Genomic DNA, 17,682 nt, shown 5'->3' with positions numbered 1-17,682 from the left:
AATATTAAGCAGCCCTGTTAAGAAGCTCAATATATCCAATGTTATCATCAGGTGGGGAGGGTCTAGACGGATACAGATCAGGGTCCTTATCTGTATTGGTGTTAGTTTGATAATCCTCCCTAAGGTCAGTGTCCTGTGGCCTATACTGATCCTTATCCACGCCATCCTGTGGGTCAGGTGGTAGTGGTGGTGAATTTGAGGGTGTAATGAATAAATTGGGAGGTGGAATGTAAGTGGGAGAAGGCTTAGTATCCACACTTTTCATTTTGTGAGGAATGTGGTCGTCCTTCTCTCCCTGGTCTATTTTACGTTTCTTTGGAAGGGTGGTATGGATATGCCCTGTATCAGGGTGTAAGACCAGTTTAGTCTGCTTCGGATCCAAAGGTGGAGCATTGGGACGAGGCTCTTTAGACTTGTCTTTTTCCTTACTTCGGCGTCAAAGGTTTCGGCTCCGAGCCTTTCGGTGCGGAGGGTGGATTCTTTTGTAACAGTGCAAGTGTTACCAGGAGATGTTTTGATTTCGGTTCCAAAGGTGTCGGTTCAGCACTGATATGAGGGTGGCACGAGCCCGAGCCGGAAGGCTTGTCTTTGTGTTTCGGAGCCAGGTCTGAGGGCGGGGAGTCGGAAACTTTTTGCCGGAGCTGACCTTGGCCCGAAGGCAGAGGAGGGACTGGAGCCTTTTTCTTTGTCTGGTGGTGGCGGTGGTGCAATGGGGTATTTTTACTCACTGTACACACTGACCTGGAGTAACCTGCTCCTCCTCTTCCATGTCGGAGTCAAAGGTTTTGGCTCCGAGCCTTTCGGTGCGGAAGGTGGATTCTTCTGTAACAGTGGAATTGTTACCAGGAGATGTTTTGATTTCGGTTCCAAAGGTGTAGGTTCAGCACTGATATGAGGGTGGCTGAAGCTCCGAGCCGGAAGGCTTGTCTTTGTGTTTCGGAGCCAGGCCCGAGGACAGGGAGTCGGAAACTTTTTGTCGGTGCTGACCTTGGCCCGAAGGCAGAGGAGGGACTGGTGCCTTTTTCTTTGTCTGGTGGTAGTGGTGGGGGTGGTGGGGCTGCAAGGGGGTATTTTTACTCACTATACGCACTGACATGGAGTAACCTGCTCCTCCTCTTCCATGTCGGAGTCGGCTTCGGAGACATGTCGTTCTTCTTTCTCTGCACCTTGAGCGTGATGTTCTGTGTCGGAATCTTGTGTCGGAGCCGCTTTGGTGTTGCATCTCAAGACGTCGAGTCCGACTGTCACAAAGCCTCTTCTTCAATCGAAACTATTGGCACGCATCGCAGTCTTTCTCATCATGTTCTGGGGACAGGCAAAGGTTGCACACTTCGTGCAAGTCAGTGCGTGGAAACTTAGCACGACACCCAAGGCAGAACTTGAAAGGAGTCCGTTCCATCGACTGCTGGCACTGTCGGGCGGGTAGGCCCGACGGCACGCCACAAGTTTTCCGATCAAAGTTGTTTTGAGTTGAGACGATGCACGAAGAAAAAGAGGCCGCGATTGATAATACCTTCGAGAGTAGTGGATTGGGCGTCAAAGGTGTCCGAGAAACAGTGCTGAACTGGAGCGCAGAAATACACATCCGAACCCGATGGCGGGGAAAAACAATCTAACAATGGAGTCGATGCCCATGCGCACTATCACCGAAAGGAGGAGTCACCTACCTTGTGACTGGAAAATTCTTCTTCGAACAAAAACAAAGTGCAAAAATCCGGGCCCGACACTAGATGGTGGGCTATGCACAGCATGTGATCTACAGCGCACTAGCCTCAAACATTTCCTTTTGGTCATCATAAAGCCAACTTGCTATTTCCAGTATGATGATTGTTAGAATATGTATGTATGGAATGTGGGTACATTTTGCAGTTCCATTTACAATGGTTGTGAGTACATGTTTAAAGTCCCTCTCCTGCAGCTGAGAAAAGAAAGGGAACCACACCTGAAGCTAAAATACATGCCAAGAAACAAACAAGGCCCTCTATTAAATTATCATCCCATTTTAAATGACAAATAAAAACATTGACTTACGTATCTCTTTCACTTTACAAAGCTAGTACATACCAGTCCATTAACAGTTCAAAATGTGAACCCAAAATTATCAAAGGCAACACTTTAAATAGCATTGCTCTTGATTGAACAGAATTGCTGTTTTCAGAGTTTTTTGCTCTAATGATTTCTAAATTTCAATCTTTTGGGGGATAAAGTTCACATATTCCTAATCTGAGATTATGAATCTAGTTCTCACTCCAGTATAGAAAGTACTGTAGCACTGGAAGCATCATTAGAATAGCAAGGGACATTGGTTGGGATCGGGCTACTAGATTTAACTAACGTTGCTAGGACATAATGTTGGAATTAACCTAGCTGAGTTTTACTCATTCCAGCATCTTAAGTACATAGAAAAACCAGAGTGCATGATGGAATGTTGTCTGTTTCAAATGAATGGAGTGAGGTGTCTGTCAGGGAGCCTTGATTTGACTTGAGGTAGCAAATGTCTACTGCTGCATGACCCTTGCAGTCATAACTCTCCTGTAGCACTTTTAATTGTATCTACTATTCATAGAAACGTGTGTATTACATTTTCTGAAGTCTTGACACACTTTTAATCCAGAAAACTCTGGTGCAGTTTAGTATCGGGTCAAGCTCCTAAATGACTTGTCAAACAGTACTCTCCTATTAACAGAGGGAACAGAGGTTTGGTTAGGTCATATCACAAACTCTGAATGCAAATGACTCAAATAATTTGCCATTAATGGTTAATAATTCCCAAAACGAAGGCGGAATGTTTGGTAACTAAGCCCTAACACAATCCTACAATAAGCTCTGCTTACTTTAACAAAACAAAGACTAAGGGTTATCTAACTTTCCATATAGGAAGCCTGACTGAACTCCTTTTTAAAGCAAGAACTGGTCCAAGATATAATGTTCATCAAATCATGTACTCAAAAGGTTGTGGTCCGACAGACAATCAAAAGAAACTTGTAGGCACTAAAGAAAATCAGAATCACTGAAATATAAAGGCCAGGTCTGCCCTGGTCTGAGGTAATCAAATCATTAGGGAAGCATATCTGTTATCAAGATTAGACCCTCTGGAAGCCAAATCACCAAAAAAGCTTCTCTCTCTTTAGCCTGATAAAGCAAACTGCTCTCTCTGGAAGGGGTTATAATAAAACCTAACCTTCAGGAGTGTTTTAAAAATCATATTTCTGCTCGAAAGGCAGTTCCAAATAATTAACTGACACCATACCAGGTTATTCCAAAACATCTTCCAAAACCAGAGTCCATTCACAAGGGTGCTCTACATTTGATCACCTCTGAAGAAACCACAGAAAATCTGCTCAGAACTACAGAACACATGGAGAGCAAAAAGCCAAAAATGATAAAGAACCATGTGATGGCAAGAAATATGTAATGGAAAGCAAGTAATTTAGAATCCAAAGCAGTGTATATAAGGGAAAGCCATTACCATGTGTGTCACATGCCCCTATATTATATAGTTTTGAAAATAATTATTTATGGAACAAAAAGACTACGGAGATGATTATTTAATTTACATAATTGGTATTAACAGTTCCTTATTTTGTTTCTTCTTTTTTTAACTTCTTTCTATTAAACAGTTGCTGAGCATACATGGTCAGGCTCAAACAAGCTGAATCACGGTTGACAGTGTGGGAATACAAGTGCACAATGTTTATTTACAATGTCTATTATAGTCATATGGCTAATAAAGACTTCCTAGTGTATAATATACACATCTCAACATAGATCATTATACCACTTAAGCGTTTATACGAACGTTTCATTAGTCCTGTGATGTCGGTGACTTCCATACGGCACCCACAGGCCCCATACTTTTTCCCATTTGCTTGGACGTCCCAGACTCCAAAAGACCACCTTCTTGGCTTGTTGACACCAATCCAGGTTGGTTTTCCAGTCCACCACGATCGGCTGTCAATCCACACCTCAGGCCCTTACTAGATTTCTCTTCACCACCGCACCAAACATCAGCCATATTTTATTATATTTAGTCCACTCCGCCTCAACCTGTCACACCCATGATATGCCACTGCATATCCAGTGGGATATCTAGGCCATGACTTGTGTTACCTCCCTTCAGTATTGTTTTATTTAGGGGCAAGCCCATAATATGTGGGAAAAGGACCCCACTACGCCACGGCCCCTAGCGCACAGGTCTGAGTCGCATCTCCGAAGCCAGTGCAGGAGTGTTCTGGAGGAATAGGACCTGTGTAGGATCCACAACTGTATCAGGCAGAAGTGGGCCCAAATAGCTGTCCCTCGATGATTCTGGATTGCCTCTGCCCAGTTATCGTCCTACAGCAGCCTCAAATCAGCTTCCCAAAGGGTTAGCAGTGGATCTGGCTAGTTGTTTATGAGTTTTATAGGTCAAGGAGATCGCTTTGTCTATCATAGGCTCAAGCTGCAGCCTGTCCTCCAGTGGCGTGTATTCTGGTAGCTGTTTCCCCTCAATAAAGTTCATCAAATTTAATAAGTGCTTGGCCTCTCCAGAAGTCTCCACTTGTGAAATCTCGTCAGGTTCCCCACCTCCCGCAGCAGATTGCTGTCCCATAGCTGTGTCCTCTCCATTAGGCTGTCCTGCCAGCCCAGAAACCTAGTGGCTACACGCCACGCACTAACCACTGTCTCTGTGTGAATTGGCAACTATTCTTCTCGCCCTCTTCGGTAAAGTACTGCAGGGTAGCCGGTTGCCTGGCGAGCCACCTAGTAGGCGGGTTTGCCTCTGTCCGTAAACATCGAGTCATTAACTGTATTCATCTGGGCTGCCCAGTAATATTTCCGTATGTCTAGGACTGCTAGGCCTGCCTCGAACACCCTTCTCTGGAGTTTGCACACAAGTCGCTGGGAACTACTCCATCCTTTTTGGAAGAAGTCTTGTGCTATTTTTTAAGGGGTGTTCTGCAGTATATAGAGGAAGCAAAGTAGGGCCATCATCTTAAAAAAGACTGCCCTACGTACCAGAGACACTGGGAGTCTCCTCCAATGTGTAACGTCACTCAGTTTTTCAAGCTGCGGGAGTAGATTCTTAGACAGGAATTCATCAGCATGCCTAGAAATATGGATACCTAGATATTTAAACTCCCCTTTCACACTGCGGGCTGTATGCCTGGATGACAGAGGAGGGACATCCCCCATGAGCGATCCCCCATGAGCGAAAGATACACAGAATAGCTGCTAAACAACTGGAAAATGTGCAACAGACTATCAACTGTAAGGTTGGGCTGCACAGCATACAACAGAATGTCTTCGGTGTATAGGGAGATTCATTCTTCCCAATCCCCTTTGCCAGTAATTCCCCCTATAAGCGGGTCCCATGCCACCAGCTGCACTAGCACCAGAGCAAATATCATTGGGGACAGTGGGTATCCGGCCTCATGCCTTTGTGTAGATCACAATCCACTCACAAAATCGCTAGCCAAAACACAATTTAGTCAGGGCAGCAAACAGATATGACCACTCAATGCTGTTAAATGCTATTTGCGTTTCCAGAGAGAGAGCAGCACAGCAACTTCCCCTCACCAGGCTTCTGTAGTATGCTGTACTCCGTACAGGAGCCTGAGATTAAATTTGGTGCTTATGTGGGGCATTAACCCCGATTGATCAGGGTGAACTACAGATGTCTTGGATTCTAGATTAAGAAGTGATACGGGTCTGAACGAACTACACTCCTCAGGTTTGCCTTTTTTTGGGATGACTACAATGGTCGCCAGTCTCTGGTCATCTGGCAGGCAACCCTTTTTCCTCCTCCTTGGGCATGGGCTTAGCTACCTTGTCTGCAATGCCCTTTTGGATCTCTACCGGCAGGCCGTTGGGGTCTACAGCCTTACCAGATTTTAAGTCTCAGAGGGCCCCCTCTATTTCTTTGACCGTCCAGTCTTGCTCCAGCTCTCCTCTTGTCAACAGACAGGGTGGGGAGGAGGAGATATCTGAGAAGCTCAGTGCAGTCGTCCCTGGTCCTATCAGATGTAGACGTCTCTCATAATAAGTTGTGAAGGCCTCTGTTATGGCCGTACGAGTCGTGTGTACAGGCCCCTCCACCCCCCCAAGATTTCTACGACCCAGTTCCTCTCCTTAACCCTTTTTTCTAAAAAAGCTATTAGTTTGTTTGCCTTATCTCAAACATAGTAGAACATACACTGTGTCGCTATCGTGTGTGCCTGGGGTTTGTTTTTAGCTACAGCCCTCAGTTCTTGTTCAAGGCGAAGCTGGTGACACAGGGGAGAGCCAGTGGTTGCTTCCTGTGGCACCCAAGCCTCTTGTAGCACAAGCTCCCTTTCAAGTTTGTCACATTTTAACCTTTGTTCTCTCCCCCCCACCCCCCATGAGGGCCCGGCGTATCCCATATGACCGTCTTAAAGCCTTTATTGTCCTGAAAATATTGATTTGTCCGTTCTCTTATCTTGTCTATGAATGTTTTGTCTTTGAGATGCCAGGAGCTTCCGACAGCCCGTTTCTGCAACATATCTACCAAGGGGGTAGTGCCAAATCTGACCTGGAATGAAGGGTACAGATGTTTTAATTAGAATGCCTATGCCTCTGGAGACTAAGTAAAACCCGGATGGGCCAGGAGAGTATACCCAAATCTGTCAAAGGCTTTATAGTGATTGCCTTCCAGGTGTATCCTGTAGGAGAACTAAATATGGGGTGGTCCTCCGAAGCTATTGTAGAACAATGATGCGATTAATTTTTTTACCGAGACCAGTGACGGTCCACGTCATACCCTCAAAGCTAAACCTGTGCGAGACTCCATGTGGTACATAATTGAGGTGTGCCCCCCCCTCAGCCCCAGCAGGTGACTCATCCCTTACCACCACTATCAAATGGCCATCCTCTCTGTATCCTTGTAATGCTGAGCCAAAAGCAAATAACATATATAGTATAAACATCACACAATAACAGTGTTGTCTACCCCTAAGAAACTCCCCTCACCCTGCTATCTGCGCTGTAGGCCTGAAACTGCCTACTTTCCCAATTTGCAAAGCGCTTGTCGCCCTATCAGAATAATATCAAATATCTGGGATTGGCCGGCACCGCCATATAGGGACCTACAGCTATACATTATAACTCATTAGCATAGAGAAATAGCTTTAGAACTGCAATATGAGAGTCTCAGTAGTTGTTTACTTTTCCGCACCCCCAATATTAGTCACATTCGACGCCCAGATAGGCCTCATCACAACTAGAGTACCTGAGTCCAATGTACATCACCCAGCGTCTCCCACCAACTATTAAGTGTATTCCTACGGCAAGGCAAAAGCACAGTACGGTTATTCTGAGGGATCTGTCACCCAAATGTGTTGTGTGGGATTCTCTAAGGAGATGTTGTCACTAGTCGTTAGGTGATCATTTCGTCATTCGCCTGGGTACCCCTTGTTCCTCTCTCACTGTACCGGTCATTCGGGCCTGCACCAGCCCTCGAGCCAATTCAAGTCCTCTTTCGGCACAGTGAAGTGCCATAACTTCCCTACTGCCACTTCTTTGAGTCTTGCAGGGCATCATGTACTTAAAATCTTTGGCCCGTAGTTCTTTATTAACTTCAATGAAGCTGCGACGCTGGCGGTGGACCCGCAATGTAAAGTCTAGAAAAAAGCGAATTGTTGCATTTTCATATGGCGAGGTCATCCTGCCAGCGAGCGGCATGTAGAGTGGTGTTGCAATGGCTTAAGATTCAGGCTATTATCGACCTAGCTGATGCTCCAGGCTTGGGCGGTGGTATTGGTGCCCTGTGTGCTCATTCAACAGAAAATACATTTTTAAAACGCTTGGGCCGCAGAGTTTTGACAATGAGATCCTCAAGAAAAAGGTCTACATTCGGTCCTTCTGCACCCTCAGGGACCACGACCACCCTTATGTTGTTCCTACGAGTCCTATCGGACAAAATACTTACCATCAGTAACAATATATCTGTAAGAAACATAGGTTTGTTATAAATTCCTTATCTTAGAATATCCCCCAGGCGTCACACTGGATCCAGGAAAGTTTTTCGTCAGCAGTACCCCTGCCTGTTGGTAGGTAGCGCCGCTCGACTCCGCGTCCGTCGTCGGCGTTGTGGTCGCCGGGATGATGTCGCGGAAGTTGACATCAGTTCTTTCTTTTTCCTGCGCCAGCATGCGCAGATCCGGAGAGAGCGGTACCCCCAGTCATTTTTTGACTGACTTTTTGCAACTTTTGACGACTTCTTTTCAAGACTTACATAGACTCCTGGTGCACGAGGGACGCCCGGTTTCAAGGCCTGAGGCTCCTGTACTCGACTGATGACAGTGACGGATCCGCACCGTGTGTGCCTCTACTACCTGGAGCGTGAACACGACACAAAGTCGTGCTCCGACTGCCAAACCATGGCCCTGAAGTATTTGCAGGAGCGGTCCCGAAAGCTCCTTGAGGCCCGGCAGTCGGCTCCGCGTTGTTCGAGGTCCTGGTTGGGCGTGAGGTCATGGCACCGATCACGGAGCCATCATCATCATCACTCTTCATCCAAGTCTTCGCACTCGGGATCAGGTATGTCAAAACACAAGAAGAAGTCGAAGAAGCATTGTCGCTCTTCTACTTCCCATCATCCGTTGGCCGACGCAACAAAGGGTGCGAGTGGTGCCGCTCCGTGTGGGGAGCCTTAAGAGTAGACTCCGGCCTTTCCTCTCTTCCTGGGAGCAGCCCCTGCCCAGCTTCGTCAATTTTATGAAGCAATGCATGCCATCCTTGGGTAGCCTTCAGGCCTCGTGGAATTGGCTGGGGGCTCCAGGCCTTCGACGCCGGTCGCTCTGCAGGGCCCCCTTGGATCCAGGCCGGTCGACCTCATAACACCTACAATGGAGCCACATCCACAGCCAGCGCCAGTGTCGACCCCGATGTAGATACGGAGCCGGATCCGGAACCAATGGGTACTCCTGTGCCTGCATATCACCCTGCTGCAACTCACTTCTGCGGGGTGTCCCAGACTGCCGCTAGCACGTCCCTTGGGCCGATTAACTCCTCTCCCACCAAGTCAGAGACAGATGATGGTCTCTGCAAGAGGCCAGCTTCTAGGTGTCTGCGAGAGGACCTACAGTCAGCTCTACGTTGCTCCCGGTCTCGCTCGAGGGGAGTGTTAGGGTGGAATGTGTTGCTGTGTCAGGTACTGACTTGCTACTCCAGCTTTTTGAAAGTGGACTGTAGCTGGTTGATGTGAGTCTCCGCCGCGTTGACCTTTTCTGTCATCTTTTTAAAATCTGCCATAAGGAGATTTAAGTCTATTTTAACAGCGTCTATCTCGTGTTGCCTCATGACACAGAGCGCTACCCTCCTTCCAGTTGTTTGTTTTCCGGTGAGGACGCCTGCGCAGATTTTCTGGGCACTGCGTACTTGTACAGCGTATTAGATGGAGTGAGGGGTGTGCCTTTAGGCCTCACCATAGCACCGCAGTGGAGGCAACCTTTCTATATGAGTTTGTTTTATCCCACTGTTGCGCTGCACCTGTCTGTGTCGCCCTCCTCAATCGAGTGGCATCCTACAAGTAGGTATGCCCATGAATCCGGTTACATCAACAGGATACAGTTCTATAGACTCTAGGCCAGGCCGTTCAAATTTACAACACCTTCATGTGCAACAGGCAAATAGTGCTCACCGTATCATGTGGATGCAGTCTCTTGGATTTCTGGGTGCCTCTTTGTAGACCAGAGACTACCGGTGAGTCTCAGGCAGATGCTGAATTTGTGTCATTTATGCATTTCAGGGGGCTGTTGATCTACTCTGTGTGGTCTATTGCATTGCCTCTGTTGTCTCTCACAGTGTCTGAGTCCTTAGCTGTCCCGGTCCTCGATCACAGGAGATGGGTGGGGGGAGGGGATTAGATTATATCATGGGGAGGGGAATGTGGAAGAATCCACTGGGGGCCATGGCCCTCATGGCTCCATTAATTTAATGCTGGAACTCCTGGATGTCAACATGGCAGCCGGGGAAGGCCTCATTTACGGTGCCAGGTTACTAACTTTCCAGCGCAGTCCCTCCGCTTTCACCTTCCTGCGCTGCTGCGACTCACGTCTATGCTGAGTCCCCGAATGCCGCCTGCACATCCCCGGGTCAATTAACGCCTTTCCCGGCATGTCGCCACTGGCTTCCGTGAGAGGGTTACTTGTCGCTGACCCCTCCACAGCCCTTAAGCCACACGGGGGGGGGGGGGGGGCGGTGGGGGAGGGCAGACACTCCCCCACCGCCCAAGGGATGAAAGAGGTAGCCGAGTGGATGACGATCAGCCGCCTGAAACTGAACTCGGACAAGACGGAGGTCCTCATCCTGGGCTCCTCACCCTCCGCCTGGGACGACTCCTGGTGGCCTCCCGCCCTGGGCACCGCACCCAAACCGACAGACCATGCACGCAACCTGGGCTTCATCCTGGACTCCTCCCTCTCCATGACCAGGCAAGTAAACAACGTCTCCTCGGCGTGCTTCAACATCCTACGCATGCTACGGAAGATCTTCTGGTGGATCCCCACCGAGACCAGGAAGACCGTCACCCAGGCCCTCGTCACCAGCCGTCTGGACTACGGCAACGCCCTATACGCCGGTACCACCGCCAAGCTCCAGAAGAGACTCCAGCGGATCCAGAACGCCTCAGCCAGACTCATCCTCGACATCCCACGAACCAGCCACATCTCCGGACATCTGAGAGACCTTCACTGGCTCCCCGTCAACAAAAGAATCACCTTCCGCCTCCTCACCCACGCACACAAAGCCCTACACAACCAAGGCCCGAGCTACCTCAACAGCCGAGTCAACTTCTACGCTCCCAAACGCCACCTCCGATCAGCCAACCACGCCCTCGCCGCCGTCCCCCGCATCCGAAGAGCGACTACAGGCGGAAGGTCCTTCTCCCACCTGGCCGCCAAGACCTGGAACTCCCTCCCGACCGACCTGCGCCTGACCCAAGACCACCTCTCCTTCAGGAAGAAGCTGAAGACCTGGCTGTTCGAGCAGTAGCGGCACCCCCCCCCCCCCCCCAGCGCCTTGAGACCCTACGGGTATGTAGCGCGCTTTATAAGTGTCACTGATTGACACTGGCCTATTGCAGTCTGAACCAGGATGTCGGTGCCAGAGCGGTCCGGGGCAACTCCTTCATCATGTCTCTAAACCCTCAGGCATCCCATGCCTGTCTTCGACCATGTCGGGAGGAAGAGAAGCCTGCTTAGACCGTGACGAAGGCTCCAATGGGGGAGTCACGGCCCTCGCAGCTCTGCTGGTTAAATAGGGCATCTCCTGAAATGCGTTATAGCCGCCAGGGAAGGCTTCATCTGCAGCACCAGGCCTACAATCTCAGCAGTGCTGTCTTTTTGTCCTGACCGCCTACTGCGACTCACTTCTATGGGGAGTCCCAGACTGCCGCTAGCACGTCCATCAGGCTGATTAACCCCTCCCCCATCAAGTCGGAGCCAGATGCTGGTCTCTGCAAGAGGCCTGCTTCTAGGTGTCTGGCACCTCTTGCGCCCTCACTGCCCCGCTGACCAGTTGGGGGGCTGACACTGGTCCATATTGAGCTGGAACCAGAGTGTAATGGCAGTATCTCACTGGGACAAACTCCTTCCATTTAGTGTCCTGGTGAACATCGCCTCGTCTCAACACATCATTCAACCTTCGTTGTGGCCCCAGCGCACTGCCCCCAGGACACCCGTCTTACTCCAGTTTCGACCTGGGATGGCAGCAATCGCACCTCATCAACCACCAACCGCTCTCAGGAGCTCTGCCTGGCTCTTCAATGCAGTTCTGAGCGGAGATTAGGATTTGGATAGAGGGGGTTAATTCAGCAGCACTGCAGAGCATAGTTAAAATGCAGCCATCTCGACAGGTGCCAGGCCATTCCTCCCATAACAGTTCCTTCTTGATTCAACCAAAACCCAACAGGTTTCTATCACTCCGAAAATTCCATAGTTATCTTGTTAGCATGCTAGATTTAATAATCCATTATAGCTGCCACATGACTTACAAAAATATTGTTTGTCAGGTGAAAATATTAACACAAACACCAATGATAGGTGATTCAGTACCTGTAAATTGGTTCCTTCAGATGGTGTGAACTCCATGGACTTCAAAATGCTAAAGATTTAAAATTGAGAGATTAATACATTACAGTCAGAACACCACTACCACAAAAGACTACATTCCAGAAGGTGATTACTAAACTTTGATTTTGGTGATTAAAACAGTTTTACCAAACAAAAACAAGCAAAACATTTGGGTACATAACTCAACCTCAGCACAGCAACCTAGTTTAACATAAGGACATAATACCATTACAGGCTGTCACAACTGACATTTTCATGAATGAATCTAAAGACAAGAATTGTATGGGGGACTAATATCTTCTTAGCCTGAAGGAAAATGTAACATTTTACAATCATTACATAAGGACAGGCAGAAGATACAGATTATACTACTATATAAATGAACTCCCACACACTGCCCACTCCATACACGTAACAGCTTCCAGGTAGATCATCTGCTTGTGGTGAGGAACAGAACAACTAGGGCCCCAAAAACAGTGCTAACCCTAAAAACCTGTCCGCGGTGCAGGAATGATGGGTGGGTCGGTATGGGATCTACGGCTAGATCATGTCTCGACCAGATAAGGCAGGACCGAAGTTAAGTAACTTGTCCATCCGATATAGACATCTATCCGCAAACTCCTTACCTTTGTGATATGAAACCTGGCGGAGAGACATGGGACACATTGTAAGGAAGTGCCCTCTTTTTGCATGGTTGCACCCACTTTTCTGCTGAACTGCTAATGTGCTATGAGTGTGCACTGGGCTCGTGCCAAACAGGTAACCAGGGCCTATATTCTTTCTCTAAAACTGCATTAAAAACAAAACCCAATTGGCACTCTCTGGCCCCTGGGAATGTATGTATGTATGTATATATGTATATATATATGTATATATGTATATATATATGTATATGTATATATATATATATATATATATATATCTCTCTCTCTCTCTCTCTCTCTCTCTCTCTCTCTCTCTCTCTCTCTCTCTCTCTCTCTCTCTCTCTCTCTCTCTCTCTCTCTCTCTCTCTCTCTCTCTCTCTCTCTCTCTCTCTCTCTCTCTCTCTCTCTCTCTCTCTCTCTCTCTCTCTCTCTCTCTCTCTCTCTCTCTCTCTCTCTCTCTCTCTCTCTCTCTCTCTCTCTCTCTCTCTCTCTCTCTCTCTCTCTCTCTCTCTCTCTCTCTCTCTCTCTCTCATTTTTTTTATTTTGCAGGCTGCGTGTTTTGGTGCAGAACAAAGTGAAGAGTCGACATGGCACACATCCCTGTGTGCCATGCCTACAATCCACGGCCCTGGCATAGATCCTCACCCCTCTAGCTCGGTGCACTATACCAGTGGTGAGAGCACAGGTGCATGAGCCCTGTGCCCCTACAGTGTCTAAGCTAATTCTTAGACATTATAAGTGCAGTAATGCCATTAAAAGTATTTGGTGCTGGGAGTTTGTCATTACGAACTCCACAGTACCATAACAGCTTAATTGAAAACTGGGAAGTTTGGTATCAAACTTCTCAGCACATTAAACCCACACTGATGCCAGTGTGGGATTTAATGGAAAATGCACTCAGATGGCATCTTAGAGAAGCCCCCTGAAAACGACCCAACACTAGCATCCAGACCGAGTGGCTGCTCGCAAGCTGCCACCACCAGAAATGTTTCTGGACCCCTGGGCCGAGAGCCTGCTGCTCTCAGGGGCTTGAAACAATGCACAAACAGGGACAAGGTGCTAAGCCTCCGCCCCCAGATAGGCAGGGTCCCCGAAGGGGAAGCTTCAAAGGCTTGCTGCATTTGTGAGCTACCCAAGGCCTTTGCTGCATCCAGCAACTCCCCCCCACTGGTTCTGACCCCCACTTTGGATATGAGAATCGGGGGGACAAACAAGTGAGGAAGGGAGGAGTGCCCACCTTTGCCAATTCCACACCTCAGGTGGGGAAGGCGAGGAGAAGCACAACTCTCAGTCCCCCCCCATCTTGCAGATGGGGGGACCCAGCCAACCAGAGAGCGGCAAATGCCCCGCTCCCACTGGTGGGTGGCATAATAGGGGTATGTACCCACCCCAAGGAAGGGACCCATTGGTCCCAATCTTTACTTACCTGTAACGCCACTAAATCTCGTATTTAGGGGCACCCCTGAACCTTGCCTCCTCAGACAAGCAATGACCAAGAATAAAAGAAGAAGGGCCGAACAGCCGAAGCTCAGAAGAGAAGGACGCCCCCTGACTTGGCCCCAACCTTACCCCAGCCCTACTGGCCTGTCCCCAACTCGAATCTGCAGAAGTGAAACTCCGTTGTGTCCTGCAGCAGGCAACCTCAAGAACCCTGAGGACCTGCCCTGCCTTCCAAAAAAAAGACCTTGTCTCCCGTGAACACCGGATTTGTTCACCAACAAGCTCTCACTCCAGCCCAATCCCCGAGTCTTCACCACTCTGCACCCGTCGCCCACAGCCAGAGTTTGAGTGGCCCAACACCACTACGAGGTCTCCCTGGTGATTCTGACACGAGATTTGGTGATCTCTGACCTGCCTCGAATCGCCCAGCGAAGCATACAGCCTCTTTCTGGAGAATCCCGCCGACCGTGACCGGAGCTGTTAAGAGAAATCCAATGCCTAAAGAACACCCCTGCACCCAAAGCCCCACGGCCTTGGGTGGTCCAGCCTACTGTGTCCCAGCATCCCCAGGCATCCCAACTTACCGCTCCAACCGGTGGTCACCTCCAGAAGATCCTGGTCCCCAAGCCTGCAGTCTATGTAGAAACCGGAGAATCCCTCTAGCCGGAACTTCAGCCAAACTCCAGAAGAGACTCCCGCGCATACAGAACGCTTCTGCACGACTCATCCTGGACATCCCTCGCCACAGCCACATCTCTGCCCATCTGAAAGACCTGCACTGGCTCCCCGTCCAAGAGGATCACGTTCAGACTCCTCACCCACGCACACAAGGCTCTCCACGACATGGGCCCGAAATACCTCAACAGCCGCCTCACATTCTACACACCCACCTGCCAGCTCCGATCCACCAGCCTCGCCCTCGCCTCCATCCCACGAATCCACAAATCCACCGCCGAAGGAAGATCCTTCTCCTACCTGGCGGCCAAAACATGGAACTCCCTCCCCACCCACCTTCGGATGACCCAGGACCATCTCTCCTTCAGAAAGCAACTCAAGACCTGGCTGTTCGAGCAGTAGCGAATCCCCCCCCTCCAAGCGCCTTGAGACCCTAGCGGGTGAGTAGCGCGCTCTACAAATTTGCTGATTGATTGATTGAATCCCAATTGAAATCAACAGGGTACCCGACGCCAAACCAGCACCCACCCGCCACTGAGGTGCACTTTGTGGGCTCCCCCTTTGCCCTGTGCCTAACACCAGGAGATTTGCTACCACAACCCAGTGGTTTGCTCATAAGCAGCCACCAACCGGAGGCTGACTTTCCCCCATTGGATAACATTCGGCTTCAGCACTCTGCATCCAGACCCCCTAGTGCCGCTGAGGGTGTAACAAGAGTGCACCCTTGACCCTGGGGAAACCCTTCTGCTAACCCCCGAAACTCAACCCCAAAGACTGAGTACTTACCTGGTAACTGTTAACTTCATTTCTCTCCATAGGAATCCATTGACTGTTTTTCTCTGAAAAATATTTTGTGTGGAGTTGATTTGTATGGAACCCAGAAATATAACAATTGTGCAAAACTGATTTTACTTACCTTTTCTCTAGGAAATGCCCCAGTGTGATATCTAGGCATACCACACTGAGTAGAAAAAGTAACTTAATAAGTAAATAAAAAGTAATCTGTACAGTAATGTCAATACCTTGACTTACCTGTATTTCAAACAACTGCATTTAAACTTGCATTCACTTGTAAACACTGCATAATATTTTGCAAAGCATTTACTTCACTTACCTGTGCCAGGCTTGGCTCTAGAAATATAATAACTTAATATTTTTATACAAACACAATTGGTCTGAGTTCAGTCTTTGAGTGGATGACATCATTTGCTGATTGAGTGTGTACAACAACGGCTTAACACTACCCTCTGATAAAGCCTTACTGCTTGCCAACACTACCACAAATAGCTAGCCACTTATACCCCTGCCTACCTTTTGGGTTCCACTGGACTATGAGCACACTATACCTCATTTTGGTATAGTATATACCGAGCCAGCTTCCTACACATGTTTAGACTAGGAAGTCCTGCAGGACAAGCAGCCAAATAGGCAGTCCCTGAAAACCTGCAGATTAAGAGACAGGATGTAGCTGCAGATTCCTTATCTTAGAATTCTCCCCAGGCGCCAGACTGGATCCGGAAATTATTGCACAGCAGTACCTCTGATAGAGACATCTATCTGCAGATTCCTTATCTTAGAATTAGATAGCTAAGCCACATCATCCTTGGAGGTGGGTCTGCGAACTGAAGTGCCAAAAGACAATCCTTGCTTAAAACCAGCCAGTCATAGAAACTGAGCTGTCTAAAGAATCACAATGCTCCGGCCCCAGCACAGAGGGTGCGCAGGAGCCGGCAGAGCCGCACCTCGTGGCACCTGGGCCAACGGCGTAGGATCCAGTGGCGCCGGTGGCGGAGCCGCAGGGCCAACAGGACCTCGATACGGGACCGCAGGGCGCGAAGGCGCGCCGGCGGAAGCCTGAGGCCTAAAAAGGCGACCCATGGCAGCAAGAAACTCTTGCACCTGTTCGGGAGTCGCCGACGGACCCGGGTATGGCGGGTAGGCCACGGGACTCCCAGGCTCCAGAGAAGCTGCAGGGGCAGAGCCCCTGCCCCCCTTGTCAGTCTCCTAGGAGCGATTGGTTGTCGGAGAGCAAACACGCTTCTTTGACTTCTTTTTGTGGCGACGCTTACCGGAATCCGAAGGCGAAGACTTGGAGTCCGAGGAGCAACGGCTCCGGTACCGTGAACGGTCCCGGGATAGGCCCCTAGACCCGGAGAGGCGGTGTGACAAATGCTGGACCTCCAGCCATTTCCTAAGCCGCTCCCGCAAGGTCTTGGGCAGGCAAGGCAGGCAGTAGAGGCAAACATCGCTGGGGTCCGCCACCGACATAGACCTACATGCACCAGGAGAAAAAAAGAGGGGAGAAAAAAAGTCTCAAATAGCAGTCAAAAAGTGACTTAGGTACGTGCTCAATCCGGATCTGCGCTTACTGGCGCAGAAAAAGAAAGAACTGACGTCAGCGTGCATGGTTGGCACCTAAGTACTCTCCGTGGAGCCGCAGGACGCCACCTAACGCGCAGATGTACTGCTAAGCAAAAACTTTCCAGATCCAGTCTGACGCCGGGGTGTTATTCTAAGGTAAGGAATCTATCACTAATGTGTCTCTTTCAGGTCATGGGTCTAATGAAGGTTTGTTTGGTGTCCCTTATGCGCTGGAGATATTCCTTCAAGGGACTCCTGTCGTTGTTCCGTGCTGCCGTCGTTTTCTGGTTGTGCTAGGATTTCTCTAGGCGTCTGCAAGAGTGTCTGGCTTCCTGTAGCTCAGTGGTGAACCGGGCGTCCTTCAGCAGGCGTTGTTTGGCAGGTGTCAGAGGGGTGCGAGTTTGACGGCGCAGCGGGAGATCCAGCTGTGAAATTCTGTGGCAGCGGAGTTGGTGTCGGTCGTGGTTTGCAACCAGGATACAATAGTCTAT

At 49.2% G+C, this 17,682-nt stretch overlaps 1 protein-coding gene across 4 annotated transcripts in view; it reads right to left on the bottom strand.

Annotated features, from left to right (window-relative positions):
- Positions 1-17,682, bottom strand: part of CUX1 (cut like homeobox 1) — a 1,380,044-nt gene that overhangs the window by 714,024 nt on the left and 648,338 nt on the right. For all 4 annotated transcript variants that reach the window (XM_078679377.1, XM_078679375.1, XM_078679376.1 and 1 more), the window contains exon 13: positions 12,054-12,102. In XM_078679377.1, coding sequence (XP_078535503.1) covers positions 12,054-12,102 — 49 coding nt within the window. The remainder of the gene's footprint in view (positions 1-12,053; positions 12,103-17,682) is intronic.

The sequence above is a fragment of the Lissotriton helveticus genome, chromosome 3_1 (genome assembly GCF_964261635.1).
Source record: "Lissotriton helveticus chromosome 3_1, aLisHel1.1, whole genome shotgun sequence".
NCBI lineage: Eukaryota > Metazoa > Chordata > Amphibia > Caudata > Salamandridae > Lissotriton > Lissotriton helveticus.
This window is presented reverse-complemented; position numbering and strand designations above follow the sequence as displayed.